The sequence below is a fragment of the Carcharhinus amblyrhynchos genome, chromosome 29 (assembly GCF_965287045.1).
Source record: "Carcharhinus amblyrhynchos chromosome 29, sCarAmb.v2.hapA, whole genome shotgun sequence".
NCBI classification, from domain to species: Eukaryota; Metazoa; Chordata; class Chondrichthyes; order Carcharhiniformes; family Carcharhinidae; genus Carcharhinus; species Carcharhinus amblyrhynchos.
Genome location: NC_137352.1, coordinates 24,302,772 through 24,319,267, shown reverse-complemented (window position 1 = coordinate 24,319,267; position 16,496 = coordinate 24,302,772). Strand labels below are relative to the sequence as shown.

The 16,496-nt window shown below is 43.4% G+C and overlaps 1 protein-coding gene across 1 annotated transcript in view; it reads left to right on the top strand.

Moving 5' to 3' along the window:
* LOC145359830 (otoancorin-like) overlaps positions 1-10,921 on the top strand; it is a 96,232-nt gene extending 85,311 nt beyond the window's left edge. Inside the window, exons 22-25 of the mRNA XM_080214615.1 lie at positions 1,113-1,252; positions 2,506-2,603; positions 5,656-5,797; positions 10,229-10,921. Coding sequence (XP_080070741.1) covers positions 1,113-1,252; positions 2,506-2,603; positions 5,656-5,797; positions 10,229-10,299 — 451 coding nt within the window. The 3' untranslated portion in view covers positions 10,300-10,921. The remainder of the gene's footprint in view (positions 1-1,112; positions 1,253-2,505; positions 2,604-5,655; positions 5,798-10,228) is intronic.
* The last annotated feature ends 5,575 nt before the right edge of the window (positions 10,922-16,496 follow it).

The window sequence follows — 16,496 nt, the reverse complement described above, 5'->3', positions numbered from 1 at the left end:
TTGAAAGTTCTTGGGAAAACAACACTCTGATGCTCAATCACTGCATGAAATTCAATGGTTTTTGCAGTGTTACTGTCTGTGCGGAGTCTGAATCAGTTTCACTTGGAGATGCCAAGGTGGTGGTAGTGATTTGTTAAAATAGGTGGAATAAAGTTGGTAATAGAAAAATCTGTTTGGAATTATTTGTATTTTTTCTTCCCTCCTTTCTGTTAACACTTAGTTGTGTCCAATTCAACAGCCTTAGCCTTCAGATATTTCATTCAAACAGCCATGGTTCATTATGAAGGTAGAATTTGCTAGCTAATATGGAGCAAGTCGTAGAATCTCTATGGTACAGAAGCAGGTCATCAAGTCTGCGCTGACACTCCAACAGAGCATCTTACCCAGACCCTGTAACTCTACTAATTTACCCCACTAATCCCCCTAACCTACACATATTTGGATACTAAGGAGCAATTTAGCATGGCTGATGCACCTAACCTGAACATCTTTGGACTATGGAGGAAACCAGAAAGCCTGGAGGATGCCCACACAAACACAGGGAGAATGTGCAGATTCCACTCTGCCAATCAACCAAGGCTGAATTAAACTGGGTCTTGGACTCTGTGAGGCAGCAGTGCTAATCACTGTGTATGTTGTGAAAGTCCACACACGCGCACTTCCAGCAAAGGTCACTGAAAAGCAATTTGAGTGGAAATTAGGATTGATCTTCAGTCTTACCTTGCCACATCCACTGAGGCATGTGATTCGCTGCAACACACTCAACTTCATCCTTGCTTGGACCAAATAGTGGGGAACAAGGCTGGAAAATTATTTGTCTGAATGTAGCAACAGTATTAAATAAATATCTCCCACAGAGTTGAAACAAATAGAGAAAGTTCATCCTAATTCATGCAATGTGAACTGTAACTGGTGGCATTTATTGATCTCGCAGACACATTCCCTGCAATTACAAACCAATGCATTTCATGGGTTAGTGCTTTTGTTTTTAGTAGCTAGTGAGAATCAGATTTTACTTCATTTCATTATTCTACATTTGAATCAAATTATCTGAATGAAGCATTACCAAGACAATAACAAACTCACAGATCGCTCTGTCTTATATTCCGCAGTGCGGCTGCCAGGGAAATTGGGAATGTGATGTGTCCTGATATAGAGACTCTAACTGCCTTGAAGGAAAAGGCAGTGGAGGCATTTCCTGATGTGGGAAGCTGGACTGGCGCAGATTTACAAGAGCTTGGAGTAGTAGCAGGTAAGATGTGTACACATGTCACAGCCATCTCCCCTTGACGTTCAATTACATTACTTTTGCTGAAACCCCTCTATTGACTGATCAGAAACTGAACCGGACGAGACACATGCTGTGGCTAAGAGAGCAGGCCAAAGACTGGGAATTATGCAGAGATGAGTTCTTACCTTCTGACTCCCCAGAACCTGTTCACCATATACAAGTCTCAGGCCAATAATTTGAGTGATTAATCTCCACTTGCTTGGATAAGTGCGGCTCCAACAACATTCAAGATTCTTGCTAATCTATCGATATCTTTTGTTCTTTATCTGAGATCTATTGAAAACTATAGACAATGGCCGAGTGGGATTATCACTAGACCATTAATCCAGAAACTCAGCTAATGTTCTGGGCACCTGGGTTTGAGTCCTGCCACGACAGATAGTGGAATTTGAATTCAATAAAAAACTTCTGGAATTAAGAATCTGCTGATGACCATGAAACCATTGTCGATTGGCGGAAAAATCCATCTGGTTCATTCATGTCCTTTAGGGAAGGAAATCTGTTGTCCTTACCTGGTCTTGCCTACATGTGACTTCAGAGCCACAGCAATGTGGTTGACTCTCAACTGTCCTCTGAGACAGCCTTGCAAGCCACTCAGTTTAAGGGCAACAAGGGATGGGCAATAAATGCTGGCCAGCCATGATTCCCACGTCCCATGAATGAATTAAAAAAAAAGTTCTGGAGCACAGTGATTGATAGAAATTGGGCAAAAGAGGCAAAAAACAAACACAGAACACTAGGATTGATTACATGGGAACTGGAAGAATGACTATTTTTCTCACAACAATTTTCTGAGAAAATCAATGATAGATAGTTTGTTTCCCACTCTCTAAGCGTGAAGCAGACCACAGTCATCATGAATAGAATAGAAGGCAGAGGAGCCTGCTGGTTGTGTAGCAATGATTGAAAGTGTTTTGAAAACAGATTTTTTTACACAAAGGGTGGTGGGTGCCTAGAACTCGCTGCCAGGGGAGGTAGTGGAAACAGATATGATAGTGGCTATTAAGGAGCTTCTTGACAAATACATGAGTAGGATGGAGATAGAGGGATATGGCCCCTGGAAGGGCAGGGGATGTTAGTTCAGTCGGGCAGCGTGGTCAGTGCAGGCTTGGAGGGCCGAACGGGCCTGTTCCTATGCTGTAATTTTCTTTGTTCTTTGTTGAAAATGCTTTTCTATTGTCCTGACCAATCTAATTCATACCTGTAATTTACAGCCGGGCTCAGTGCGGAAGAAGTGCCGAAATTGAAGACTTCTGCAGTTTCATTCCTCACACCAGCAGCTATCTCCAAGTTCCCCGCCAAAGTCTTTTCGGTAAGCACTATAGCAAAAACTGTAATGTATTACACTGGATTATCAGAAGAGGAAAACAGATGCTGGAGAACTCATTTTAACACGGCTGTTTTAGTTTATTTATTAGTCACAAGCAAGGCTTACATTAACATTGCAATGAAGTTACTGTGAAATTCCCCAGTCGCCACATTCCCTGGGTCAATGCATCTAACCAGCACATCTTTTGGACTGTGGGAGGAAACCGGAGCACCCGGAGAAAACCCATGCAGACACAGGAAGAACGTGCAGTCTCCACACCAACAGTGACCCAAGCTGGGAGTCGACTCCAGGTCTCTGGAGCTGTGAGGCAGCAGTGCTAGCCACCGTGCCAACCATGAGGAACATTCTTGATTTTTAATGTATTCTGAAACATCTTGGAGAATGTTTTGACTTTTTGATGAAACACATTAAGTGGGTGTGGATTATAGCAGTGAAAAGATTGATTTTCAGGCCCTCATCTGGCAGCTGGGGGGATGGGGCACCAAATGTATGTCCCAGTGCAGCTCACAAGATTGATGCCTCAAGGGCAGGCGGTACGGCTGAGTACAAGTTAATTTGAGGGGATAATGGTCAGGATTGCAGAGCATGGAACTTAGGCGTTCCTCCCCAGTGCCATCACTTATGGAACTGGTCAGAGACTGCACTGTGCAGGTGCCAACCAAATCTGAGATAAAGTGGGGATATATTTACCTTATTGAATGGAAGGAGACTACCATCCATAATGTTCCTTTCAAGTGAAATTTCAATCCCTTTATCTTATTTATAAATAGATGAGTTTCAAGTATCATCATTAAATCACAATTATGTTTCTCTCTCATCACACAATGTTTGGTGTATTACAATGGTATCGTCAATATCTCCTTAATACAGAAGGAATTTTTAATTCTAAAGGTCTTGTGGCACAGTGGGTAGCATCCCTGCCTCTAAGGCAGAAGCTTTGGATTCTATTCCAATCCTAATACTTGATGGCCAGGGAAGTTGAGTTCATAACACAGTCAACAGGTTAAATATCAACCTGAAAAATCCTTCCAACAAACCCCATAGTGCAATGAAAATGAAGGTTGGCGCGGGTCGACCGAGATGGGATTCTGCCACCCTGCGTAGTGGGGGCACCACCAGCCCTTCTCACCCATTCCGGCGGGGAGGTGGAGGAGGAGCGCACGTGTTTGGACCAGAAAGATGGTGAAATATGCCTGTAAAAAGTCTCACAACACCAGGTTAAAGTCCAACCAAAATAAATTGGTTGGACTTTAACCTGGGGTTGTGAGACTTTTTACTGTGTTTACCCTAGTCCAATGCTGACATCTCCACATCTGCATTATGCCTGGGCAGGGCAAAGCCAGAGGGAACTCTGGTGGAGGTCTGTAGCGGTCTTGACATGTAAATTGGTCGTCCGACCTTGGTATAAGGGCGAAAGACTAATCGAACCATCTAGTAGCTGGTTCCCTCTGAAGTTTCCCTCAGGATAGCTGGTGCTCGTCCACACGCAGTTTTACATGGTAAAACGAGGCCTTGGGGCTGAAACGATCTCAACCTATTGTCAAACTTTAAATGGGTAAGAAGTCCGACTCGCTGGCTTGGAGTCAGGTGTGGAATGCAAGTGGCAATAGGTGGTAAGAGTGGCAGAGCCATGCTTGAATTGGAGTTGCGCCCAGCAAGCTGTTTGTGACGGGCTAGTGAGCTGTTCCAGGAAAACCTCAGTATGGGGACAGGTGAAAGTCTCCCATGTACACCGCTAGGTGTAGAAATTGAAGCAACTCTCAAGGGACAGCTAAATGCACTGGAAGGTGTGCAGAGGAGATTCGCCCGGATGTTGCCTGGAAGGGAATGTTTATGTTATAAAGGGAGGTTGGATAGGCTTGGGTTGTTTCCGCTGGAGCATACAAGACTGAGGTGGTGACCTGTTGTGATGTTCAAGGTTATGAGGGGTGTGGATAGAAAGCAGCTGTTCCCCTTAGGTGAAGGGTCAGTTACGAGGGGACACAAGTTAAAAGTGAGGGGGTGGGAGGTTTAGGAGGGATTTGAGGAGAACCTTTTTTACCCAGAGGTTGGTCACGGTCTGTAATGCAGTGCCCGGGAGGGTGGTGGAGGCGGGTTGCCTCACATCCTTTAAGAATTACCTGGATTAGCACTTGGCATGCCACAATATTCAAGGCTATAAGTTAAGTGTTGGCAAGTGGGATGAGGTGGTCAGGTCAGGGCCTTTCATGTGTCAGTGCAGACTCGATGGGCTGAAGGGCCTCTTCTGCACTGTAGAGTTCTATGGTTCTGGAAGGTGATGGCCCAGTGGTATGATCGCTAGACTATTAATCCAGAAACTCAGCTCATGTTTGGGGATCAGGTTTGAATTCCTCCACAGCAGGTGATGGAATTTGAACTCAGTAAAAACAAATCTGGAATTAAGAATCTACTGATGACCATGAAACGATAGTCAATTGTTGAAAAAACCCCTCTAGTTCACTCATATCCTTCAGGGAAGGAAATCTACAGTCCTTACCTGGTCTGGCTGACACGTGACTCCAAAGATACAGCAATGTGGTTGACTCTCAACAGCCCTTGGGCAACTAGGAATGGGCAATAAATGCTGGCCGGCCAGTGACAGCCATATTCCACAAATGAAAATTCTCATTATAAGGATCAAGATTCTTCTGTAAAGCAAATCACTTGAAAACGTTTGTAGTGAGGCAGATGTCAAGGTCCCTTAACAGACACACATGGTTCTTTACAATCGATATTCCGTTATGTGTTGCACCTAAATCAATCTAACACACCAGGGGTGAAAGTCTCCGCCAACTCCAATTTGTTTCTTCATTGTCATCAAGGTGATGGTGTCTTTTCCCGGAGTGACAGTGACTGAAAATTTCCTTCGTGCTGGCTGATTTGTTTTGCTTTTGTAATCCTTTGCTAGAGTTTTGTCGAACATCAGGGCATGTCTTTTGATCACATCATCTGTGGGAGGAGAATCGAAATGGATTTTTCAGATGCCATCTGTTCTTAATTCGCTGACAACGATCTCTCTTTCCCATTACGTTAGGCCATGACTGTGGAGCAACTGAGAAATTTGGGGCCACAGAATTATGGTGCAGTCACTGAGGCACAGAGAAACGCATTGCCAAAGGAAAAGATTGACGCCTTGAATGAAAATGCAGGATACGCACGAGTCGTTGGTGGTGCAGGTAATCAGTGATTTTATAAACTAATCTCTGAGGCAAAGTTAAGAAGGTACTATTGTTTGGAATGAAAATACTTGATGAGGGGGTGGGGGGGTGTGGAATTTCCCCATCCCACCCACCATGGGAATCATAGCAGACGGTGGGGGCAGGCCATTGAAAGGTCTGTTAATCTCAGGTGGGATTTTTCATTTTTGGGGCAAATGTGACTGGAAAATCCCACCCTTGATATTTCATTGGAACAAAAGAAAGTAGGAACAGGGGCAGGTAGTTTAAACTACACCTGCCCTTGCACCAGAAAACAAGTCATAATAACCCTCTCCTCGACCAAACTAAGGCTGTTATGAACAGTACAATACTCAAAACTTTGGCTTGATCCATTGATTCAAGACTTGAACGGTTGCCTTGTGGAAAATGAAAATCAAACAAAGCAAGCTGGGATTTCATCGTTGCTAATGTTAATGCCCAGCCAATTCCCCCGTCCACCCCAATGTCCATCCCTGATCACCGGCCTTCCTCTGTCACTGCCAAGTGCAGAGTGGCAACGGGACCCCCCACACCCACCGCTTGACCACCCTGCCCCCCCCCCAACCCCCCGAACAATGGCATCACAGCTATTAGCCGTAGCCTGCTCTGGTCGTGCCCCCTTAGGACTGCCCGATGCCTGGTGGGCAGTGCCAAGATGCCCTCTGGGCATTGCCACTTTGCCCCTTGAGCAGTGCCAGGAGTCCAGGCTGGTAATGACTGAGAGGAGAATCGCCTCCTCAAATTTTTTATTAAAAATAAAAACAGAACATGCTGGATAAACACAGCAGGTCCAACTCAAAGAGCTATAGGGACTCAATGTTAACTCTGGCTAGAATTCTCCAACCTCATCCACAGCTGGGATTATCCAGTCCCGCTGCTGTGAACAGAGATTCAGCTGAGCATCAAATTCTCCGTTCTTGCAGGCAGTGGTAATGTGCCAAGCGAGGCTGGAGAATTCCAGCCTCTGTTTCTCCCTCCAGGCATGCTGAGCTTATTTAGCATTTTCTGTTTTTATTTCAGATTCCCAGCATCCACAGTATTTTGTTTTTTTTAAATTTTGTCAGTAGCCTATGGAATATAAGAATAAAAGGACATTTCACACTCTCAATACTAGCAATGTTGTTCAGCAGTAATTATTGTTTTGCATTCCATTAAAAACCTTATTGTACCCTTTTCAACAAGGTAGAATGCTTTGGGGATTTTCACTGTGGGTTTGAAGTATAAAAGTTTGCAGCAAAATATGAGTAATTTCTAAAGATTTCCTGCTATGGGTTTCAACAGTGCAGCTTGTGAAAGAACATAGAATCACTGACAGTAACGAATGAGAGACAGTGACTTAATGAGTGTGACTGAATGGATGAGTTGTGTGACCAAGTGGGTGGATGACTGAATGAGTGCATGGCTGAGTGAGTGGATGAGTGGATGGCTGAGTGAGTGAGTGAGTGGGTGAGTGGATGGCTGAGTGACTGGATGGCTGAGTGACTGAATGTGAGTGAGTGACTGAATGTGAGTGAGTGTGTGAGTGAGTCACGGACTGCAGCTTCTGTATTTCTTCATGTAACTGCGCACTTAAGGTCAAAAGTTAATGTCAGTTTCACACAGTAATGATGTCAAATATTGACAGTTCTGCCATCATTGGAACTGCAAAGTGCGGTCTATTACTTTCCAATGCAGCCATGTGCCATATAGCTTCCTGCTTGTGATAAATTAACACAGCTGAAGCTCAGTGACTGACCAATAGTCAATTCACTATTCCAGCTTCTAGCTGTTGCAACATGGATCTGTATGGAATTCTTCTCCATGAAATGTCTAGTACATATGCAGAGGTTATGAAATCCTGTAAGAAATCCTACTCGAGTTCAGTGAGATTGCCTTGAACTTTAAGTTACTTTAAATTGCATAAGACGTCAAAGATGACACATTTGTTCGGGACCAGATCAGAAACTCCAAGGTATATTATCAAGTTAGCCTAGACCCCAACTTTTTTTGATTTTGGCATTAGGGTGAGCGTTAATTGATTCACACCAGGTATGGTTTTACCCACTAGAAAGCTTTTGCTTAAACATAGCTCATTTAACAACACGGTTAAAATCTAACAAAAATAATTAATGTAGCTTTTACCAATTAAAATTCTTAAACATGATCAGGTATATTTTTTAACAGTTAGCTATCTCTATAGTTCCAGTGTTCGCAATATCCCCACAGATATAAATCCATCTTCAAAATCGGTCAGCACAAAAAAAAACTGGCTCACATGGATGTTTGACATTCAACCTTTAAACCCCTCTGGACAGATACCGAAAGACACCTTCTTCTGACTCCCATTCAGCAGCTTCCAGAGAAAGAGACTTATTTCCTGGCAAATCCAAGTCTCTAAATCCAGGGAGAAAAAGAGATACAGAGAGAGCTACTCATCTCCGTATTCCAAGCAAAAACTGAGCTTATTTCTCCGTGCAAGCCAAGTCACATGATTTTTACTGTCAATCAACCTAATCAAGCCCTACTCTGAAAACCCCAGGAGAAAACATTAAAATAACAGAACTACATTAGTCCAGATTAAAACAAGCACCTTCGCAATTAAGATGAATTATGTTCCTGCTGAATCAATATATAGGCTGCCAGTTATAGACAAAGTGACACCAGTAAATAGAACTGACTAAAAAATAATCCTGCGCAAGAGACATGACACAAATACATTTCTTAAAGGCACAGTATCATCACACTTTGACAATGCCTTCTCTTAGGACAAGTTGTTCAAGATTTACTCTCCAGTTGGTGTAATGCTACCTTCATTAAAATGAATGGAAAAGAAACTGAAAATTTACTGCCATAAATGAAAAGGGATATTGTTTTAATTGCATGCTCTCTCAATGGGCATTATAGGAGCACTTTAAGCTACAAATGTGCTGATATTTTCCATTGGTTTTATGTACAATATTTGGTTACAGAGATCACTAATGTACAATCTCAGACTAAATTATAGCAGACTTGACATTATTTTCAACACAACTTCTGGTAAGAAATCTATAGGTGCAGACCTGATGAATAATGGAGAAAAGATATTTGAAAGGATAAAATCTTTTGTAGGACCAAGACTTTGAGCCAGTGAGATTAACTAGTCGGAGCATTGGGTTTATGCCTTTTTTGTTTAATACTTCTATGATTCGGTTGATATTCAAGATCCACCAAAATGCTTTGAAATTGCTCTCCACGTTTCATTTTCATCCATTCCCAATTCCCATTTTGGTCCTTGAAGATTGATACCCCATTCAGTATATGATAAAGACTGTAAATGATTACATCATAGATTGGGTGGGATTTTTGGGCACTGCTCGCCCCAAAACTGGCAAATCCCACCCAAGGACAATGGACCTTTCCACTGTCCACCCCTTGCCCGGTCCGATTCCCGTAGCGGGCGGAACAGGAGAATTTGGCCCTTAGTGTATAACCAAATGTTATTTCATAGCATTTATCATGGAATCCCTACAGTGCAGAAGGAGGCCATTCTGCCCATCGAACCTGCACTGACAACAGTCCCATCCAGGCACTATCCCTGCACCCTCACATATTTACACTTCTAATTCCCCTGACACTTGGGCAATTAGCGCGGCCAATCCAACTAACCCTCACAACCTTGGACTATGGAAGGAAACCGGTGCGCCTGGAGGAAACCCACGGTGATATGGGCTGAATTTACAAACTCCACACAGACAGTGACACAAGCTGGGAATTAAACCTGGGTCCCTGGCGCTGTGAGGCGCTGTGCTAACCACTGTGCCATCTTGCAGCTATCCATTATCCTGCCATTCTCTCCTGCATTCAGTACAATCGTGGCTGATCTGTCGCCTCACCTCTCGTTAATATTTACATATCTCTATACTGTCTCCTGCCAAGATGTGGGAAGTTCAACATAATATAGTGACACGAACCTGCATTGTTTCAGCATCTTTAAGTTCCTGTGCGACGTTGTATTGAATTGAAAGTGTCAGACCATTTACAGACTACTTTTATTCTCCAAATCTCGTTAGCCATCTCCAAATCTAGGGGCGGATGGACATCTGACATGTCGTACCACACGCTTTCCAAACAGCAAACATACATTGCCTTGAGAGAGACTCTTTTATGACCATGAGATTAATCTGTCCTTCATCATGATGCTGCTTGTGTGAAACCAGTGAACTTACCTTGTCTACTTTTTACATTAAAACCCAGTGAGCTGAATGGAAGCAGATTGTGGTGACGTCAGGAGGTGTTAATCAAGTCAGTGACCTCATTTGCAGCAAAATGGAAATTGATTAATCGGCTCCATCTAGCAAATATTGAGTATTAAAATGTTATTAAAATGTTAGTACATATACAATGCTTGACTTCTCGTCCTAACTTCTTGCTCGGATTGTGTTTTCTTTCCAGGCTCCATCTACTGGAACCCCGTGATGATTCTGACCCCGCTGCTTCTCAGCTTGACAGCGACACTTCATTAAAATGTGAACTGAGGAACGGGGAAGATCACAGTTGCTGAGAGTGATGCTAAGCAAAAGCCCAAACACAATTACCTATTGAAGTTTCAGGTTAAAAATAATACAATTACAAACATTCCTGCCCATTGGCCTTACCGAGATAATTGTCCATCCATATAAAACACTGTCAATAAAGAGACGGGATTTCTCACCAAGAAATAAAAAAAAAACAATAATATTGGCACATTCTGTTGGCCATCATTTTAAATGTCAGGCAGCTCAAGGTGTGTTCAGTGAAATGAGCATAATGGCGATAACTAGTTTGCCTCAGAAAATTGTTCAGTATGGTTTATTTAACTCACGACTTGAAGGGCAAGGATATTTTTCTCCCCCGTAAATAGTAACCAGCTGCCATTACAGTCAGCCTCTGACAGGGAATAGAAGGAACAAGTGCTGGTTTGCTGTTCCATTAACCTTTGGCTGGGGACAGAGATTATGTAATATAGAAGGTAAATGGCTGTATAAATAATACTTGGTCTCTGTGATCTCTTAGCTGTGAGTGCCTGAGGGAACCGAGCTCCTGTGCCTCTTCCAGGCTGTACAGCTATGCTGGGGGTGCAGGGATGAGGTGGGTCATGGGGGTTGAGGGTACTGGGTGGGATGGGTGGGGGAGGATGAGATTAATCTTGGCCGGAATTCTCCGGCCACACATGCCCCTCTACCACTATCAACCTGAATGGAGAATTTGGCTGAGTGCCAAATCTCCGTTCGCAGCACAGGGTGGCAAATGGAGTGTGGGGAGGGCGGGGGGCATGGTGGATAGTGGTTTGCACTGCTGCCCCACAGTGCCAGAGATCCAGGTTTGATTCCGGCCTCAAGTCACTGTCTAGGTGGAGTTTTCTCCCTGTGTCGGCGTCGGTTTCCTCAGGATGCTCCGGTTTCCTCCCACACTCCAAAGATATGCAGGTTAGGTTGATTGGCCATGGTATATTGACCCTAGTGTCAAGGGGATTAGCAAGGTAAATGTGTGGGGTTAAGGAAATAGGGCTTGGGGGGCATGGGGGGGGCTCTTTCGGGTGGGAATAGGGCCGGGGTGAGATTGTGGTCAGTACAGACTCAAGGTGCTGAATGGCCTCCTTATGCACTATAGGGATTCTGAGATTCATCCTTCAGATAATCCTGGTGGCAGGCAGGGTTGGAGGATTCTGGCCATTGTGTTTTGATATTCCAGACACCATGGCCAGAATTCTCCGGTCTCACATGGCCCACTGCCAGCAAGAATGGAGAATTTGGCTCTCAGCTAAAGCTCCATTCACAACAGCAGGACGGGGTAATACCAGCCGCAGACAAGATTGGAGAATTCCGCTCCGTGAGATGGCAGATTTAATAGGACTCCTGCCATTTTCCAATGCAATCTTTCTATTTTGGCAACAATTTAAAAAAGATTGATCCATTCAATTAAAATAAAGTCATAAAGTGAACCTTGAATTGCAGCTTGATGTGGAAGGGGTATGACGATAGAGTATGGTATACTGTTATACATCTTCTTAGAAGTTGATGGAGGAAATAAATGCTGCAGTTTGTTCAATTCAATCTACTTTTCAATATTTAATTCTTTAAAAGATGCCCAGAAGTCAACTGACTCACCAGTAAAGACAAGGATCTGCCTCCTGCAGGTTGCTGTAGTTTACGTGCAGCTGGTGGATCCTCTGTCTGCACACACATACTGCTGCAAGTGGGGTTACAAGGTCCACAGACACCGGAAGCTTACCAGACTGCCCTAACCCTTCTTCAGATAATCTGCAACTTCTCCACACCATGTTGGTTCAGATGTGTTCTGGCCAGGCGTGAACTCCCCCTTGCAGCGCAGACAAGTGGACAGGGAAGGGGAGCAGGATTCTTGGTCAATCCTTCATCTGTATCCCATCGAATGGTTTCACGCTGGCCTCTGGCGGAAATGGCAATCTGCCATTTTGGGGACAACCCCCAATGTCTTTTCACTCTGGTGGAAAATTGATCTTTCAGCCCCCACTGCATTGTTCCTCCACCCTGCCCACCCTTAGTGTAAGCCATTCCATCATTTGCTCCACAGTGAGGCCTGGTGAGGAACCAGCACAAGAAGAGAAATTACCAAATATCCTGTGCTAGTTAGAAAATACTTATGCCAATATGAGTTCATATTTACTGCATTCATGGATGGGATTTTCCAGCCGTGAACATAGAAATCCCTGCCTGAGGTCAACAGGCCTTTCTGTCCCTCCTGCTATGATTCCCATGGCGGGCGGGACTGTACAATTTAACCCCATATATCAGGTATTTGGATTTGGTGAACTTACTGGAAATAGACCCCAATTAAAACATGGATGAACTCAGGTCATATCGATGTGTTACACATTTATCCCTTTACGTTGCCACCATTATATTGGGACAATATGCCAGTGGAAGTCAAAATTGAGCAATCACCCATTGGCAGTCACCCATCACATGCTGCCAGTCAAGACAAATTTCACAACCTGTATTACTTGTCCCCAAGATGTTCCAACAATGGATTTTAAGTTACTATATTATAATAATCAAATCAATAAGCACATGTTTCACTGAATTAATCTATTTTTTAAGAACACAGTTTAGATATTCCTTCTCTCATGGGTGAAAATGAAATTCAGCATAATAATTCTGCTTTTTTTGCTTAAGGTCAGATAAAGGAATTTATTAATTTTCAGTGGACTTGCATTAACTGCATAAAAAAGAGAAGGGGCTTTCTCTTAGTTAACTTACTGGAAAGAACTTTTTACTTTGTTAGGCATTTGTTAGGTGAGAATGAGCAAATGTGGTGTGTGTGCATTGTTAGACTATTACATTATCACAATTATGTCTTGTTTGATCATTTGCCTTAGTCTTTAAAGTGAAGTTAATGTGATTCTTATTTAATTCCTTTGGAAAAAATGATTTTCAGAAGTGAGGAAAATATATCGTACCTGGGGTGAAATGGGCCATGTCTTCACTATATCAGGCAATAATCTCTATAAGCAGGTCTGTCAGAACTAACCACTGAAGTATACCAGCTACTTTTGTCAATACTAGACACACAACGGGTACATTTGATCTGCAAAGTGGGGTGGGTGTTGATCTTGTATGAGGTTACGACGTCAACACGTTTCAGAATTGTGAGAAAAACATCAACTTCTGCATGTAATGAGGGTATGGTGGGTATTTCAACACACGTATGAAACTACTGTAAAACTGATGGATCTGTGCCAGCCTGTGGGTGGCCTTCCTATCCTGTCACCAATTGTTGCCTTGTAAGTGGGCCTCATTGTGCCCACTTAAAGGGCCTCATCAGTGCACATATCATCCAGCCAGTACTGATCTTGACCCAGTGGTGTTTAGGGAGCTCACCACGCAGAAAGCAAACCAACAAATACTGGCATGGTTTCTTGTCCGGATGAGTCCAGTCTTCAAAGGTGCTCAGCGCTTGATTGAGAACCCCGCATCAGGAACTGGTAGCCTGCTAAGACCCCCCCCAGGCCCTATTCCCTTAACCCCCTTCTCATGACCGCCCTAAGAGCATCACTCACTCGTGCCTGGGTCATTCCTCGATTTCAGGTCTCGGGCTGATATTGTGCCAACCCGGTGGCACTGCTGAGTATGGCAGTTTTCGGTAGGCAGGATGTCCGTCTCCAGGGCCCTCGATCTCAGGGGAATGGCCGTCGCTGGGCATATCATGTGGAAGGCAATCCTAAAAGGTGACTCGGGGCTTTCACTGGCTCTGCGACAACTAGCGAAGGTAGCTGTCACCTTCGCAAGATTCCACCCTTAGGGTGGGGCTCCCCCAGCCCCTCCCCACTGGGAGGGATCTTCCTGTCTCGCTGAAGTTGATCCCCCCTCCTCCGACCCCCTCTCCCATGAATGGTTCCCAGTGGTGGGATGGGCAAATCTGCATACAAAAGCCAGAATATTTTGGCATGTTTGGGAGATCTCATTGGTGGCCAATGGCTTGCTGCATCTGCTGTGGGAAAACCTGCCATTGGAGGGTGGAAAAGAAAGCCAACCTGAGATGTTATAAGACCAGTTCCTCCTGATAATTACAGAATAGTTCCATTCTGATTCCTACCAGTGTCCCTTTTAAAATTGAGGCTTTAACAATCAGATGCAGTGGGATTGGGGGTGAGGGGGGGTAGTTGTGATTCACTCTGTGCCCACTGCAATTTGCTGGGAACCCCAAAAGTGGGATAGGAATACAGTGATTAGTTAAAATGCCACAGTAAATCTGACTCCAATACTGGGTGTTGGAGTCACTGCAAGTAGGTCGAAAGATCAAAGTTCTAACTGAGAAAAAAATTGAGGGCTTGGTCTTATCAGCTGTTCATGCCACACTCCCGCTGCAGTGAAGTCGAAAAATTTGACACTCGGCCAAAATCCCGCCAGTGTGAAAAATGGCAACGATCTAGGTGAGTTTTAAAGCGTGAAGGTTCAGATTTATCATTTAACCCTGATTAAACTATTTTTCTCAGACTATTTGCCCTAAGTAGGACAGACATGCTCATTTATGTGTATGAATTGTTGTGTGATAGTCTCATACATAAATGAGACTGTGTGTTAGACACAAAAGATAATCCAATCACAAGTGTCAGATCAGGTCATTTTTATGTGTAAAACATTTTGGAACGACTGTACATTATTTTATACATTTAACTAAAGCAGAATTGTATTTATGGCACTCGTGGTCATGTTTTGTGGGAAAATTTTTAACGTTTTTGTGGTGTTTTCAAATGATGAATGTACAGCAGACATCCTGTTGAATAAACATTTGGACTGTTATTTTGAACACTGCTTAATGACTTTATTGACTGTGATCACAAATATGTTTCGGTCTTTTAAAAAAAATAAAGAGCTGAGCACGAGCGGCATAATAATAGTCTGAGCTGTAATTATTAATGATGTAACAGTACAGTTATTCAATTTGTTTGCTAAATCAATACTGAAGTGTTAGCTGATGAATTAGTTCCTCTTGACCTTGCTGCTGTGCTGTTTTTTTCATTATTTGCAGGTTTCCTAATTGTTGTTCAATATATTTAATTCTGATTAATGACCTTCCTCTGATTATACGCACACTTTCAAATTTCACTCAATATCTTCTGCAAGTTGCATGCTAATAATGTTGCCAATGTAATTAAACCAGAATAAACTGAAAATACTTTTCAGGTTAGCCAGAAGCTGAAAGAGAACGTGGTTAGTATTTTGCTTCATTAGTCCTGAGGGGGTTAACCTTTCAGTTGGGATCATTGTCTTTGAAGCGTTCTTTTTCCCCTTTAAAAATCTCACATCCACTACAGTATGAACAATCGAGAGATTAGCAAGTATTATTAAAAATAATTCATGATATGAATAATATCTTGTGTGGAGGTGGCAGGCCCCCTACTTGAAATTTGATATAGGGGTTAGCTGCAATTACCTTTGAGAGTTAGAGAGAAAACAAATGGAGAGATTTAAACAGCAGGGCAAAGCACGACATCCCGACAAAGGGATAACAGCAGCAACAGACACAACAAGTGACATCAACCCAGCTGCAGCTTTTAACATGAAACCTTTGCTCTATCTTCCTGTCTGAAAGCAATTTCCTGTTGCTGCAAAACAAACTCATTTAGTATATTCCATTTTGTGAACTAACATTTTTAGTTACATAATCGCAAAAGAGTAATTGAGTTTAACATTCATTTTGAAGAAAATTGAACAATGTTCATCAACCTGAAACGTTGGCTCATAACCTCCTGGTTATAACTTCCCAATGGCCCATTTAGGGTGAACCCCATTGATGCACTGGGGAATCCCCTTCAGAGGTTCCCACGTAAGGATTTACCCTGCAATTGCCCAGAAATACTGACTTCCTCGGGCAATTGCACTGGGCTGGGAACCACTCGATTTAAATTGCTAACTCCGGATGATTTCTATTAGTTTTACCCTGAGGGTTGCTCTCAAAGAGTTAAAAGGGAAAAAAAATTACCTTTATTCCAGAGTAACAAAATAAGCATCCAGACCCAGCCAAAAACAGGACACGCATGATGGCCGCCTTTTACCCCGGCACCCCCTCTGCTGCAATACTCTCCTGCGCTCTGACCCCTCCCCCTATCCACTCTGGCCAACCCCCCCTTCGCTCGAGCTCAGAACACCCCCTTCCAGTCTTCACCCTCCGCCTCCCTTCTGCCCCCATCCCCTCACCT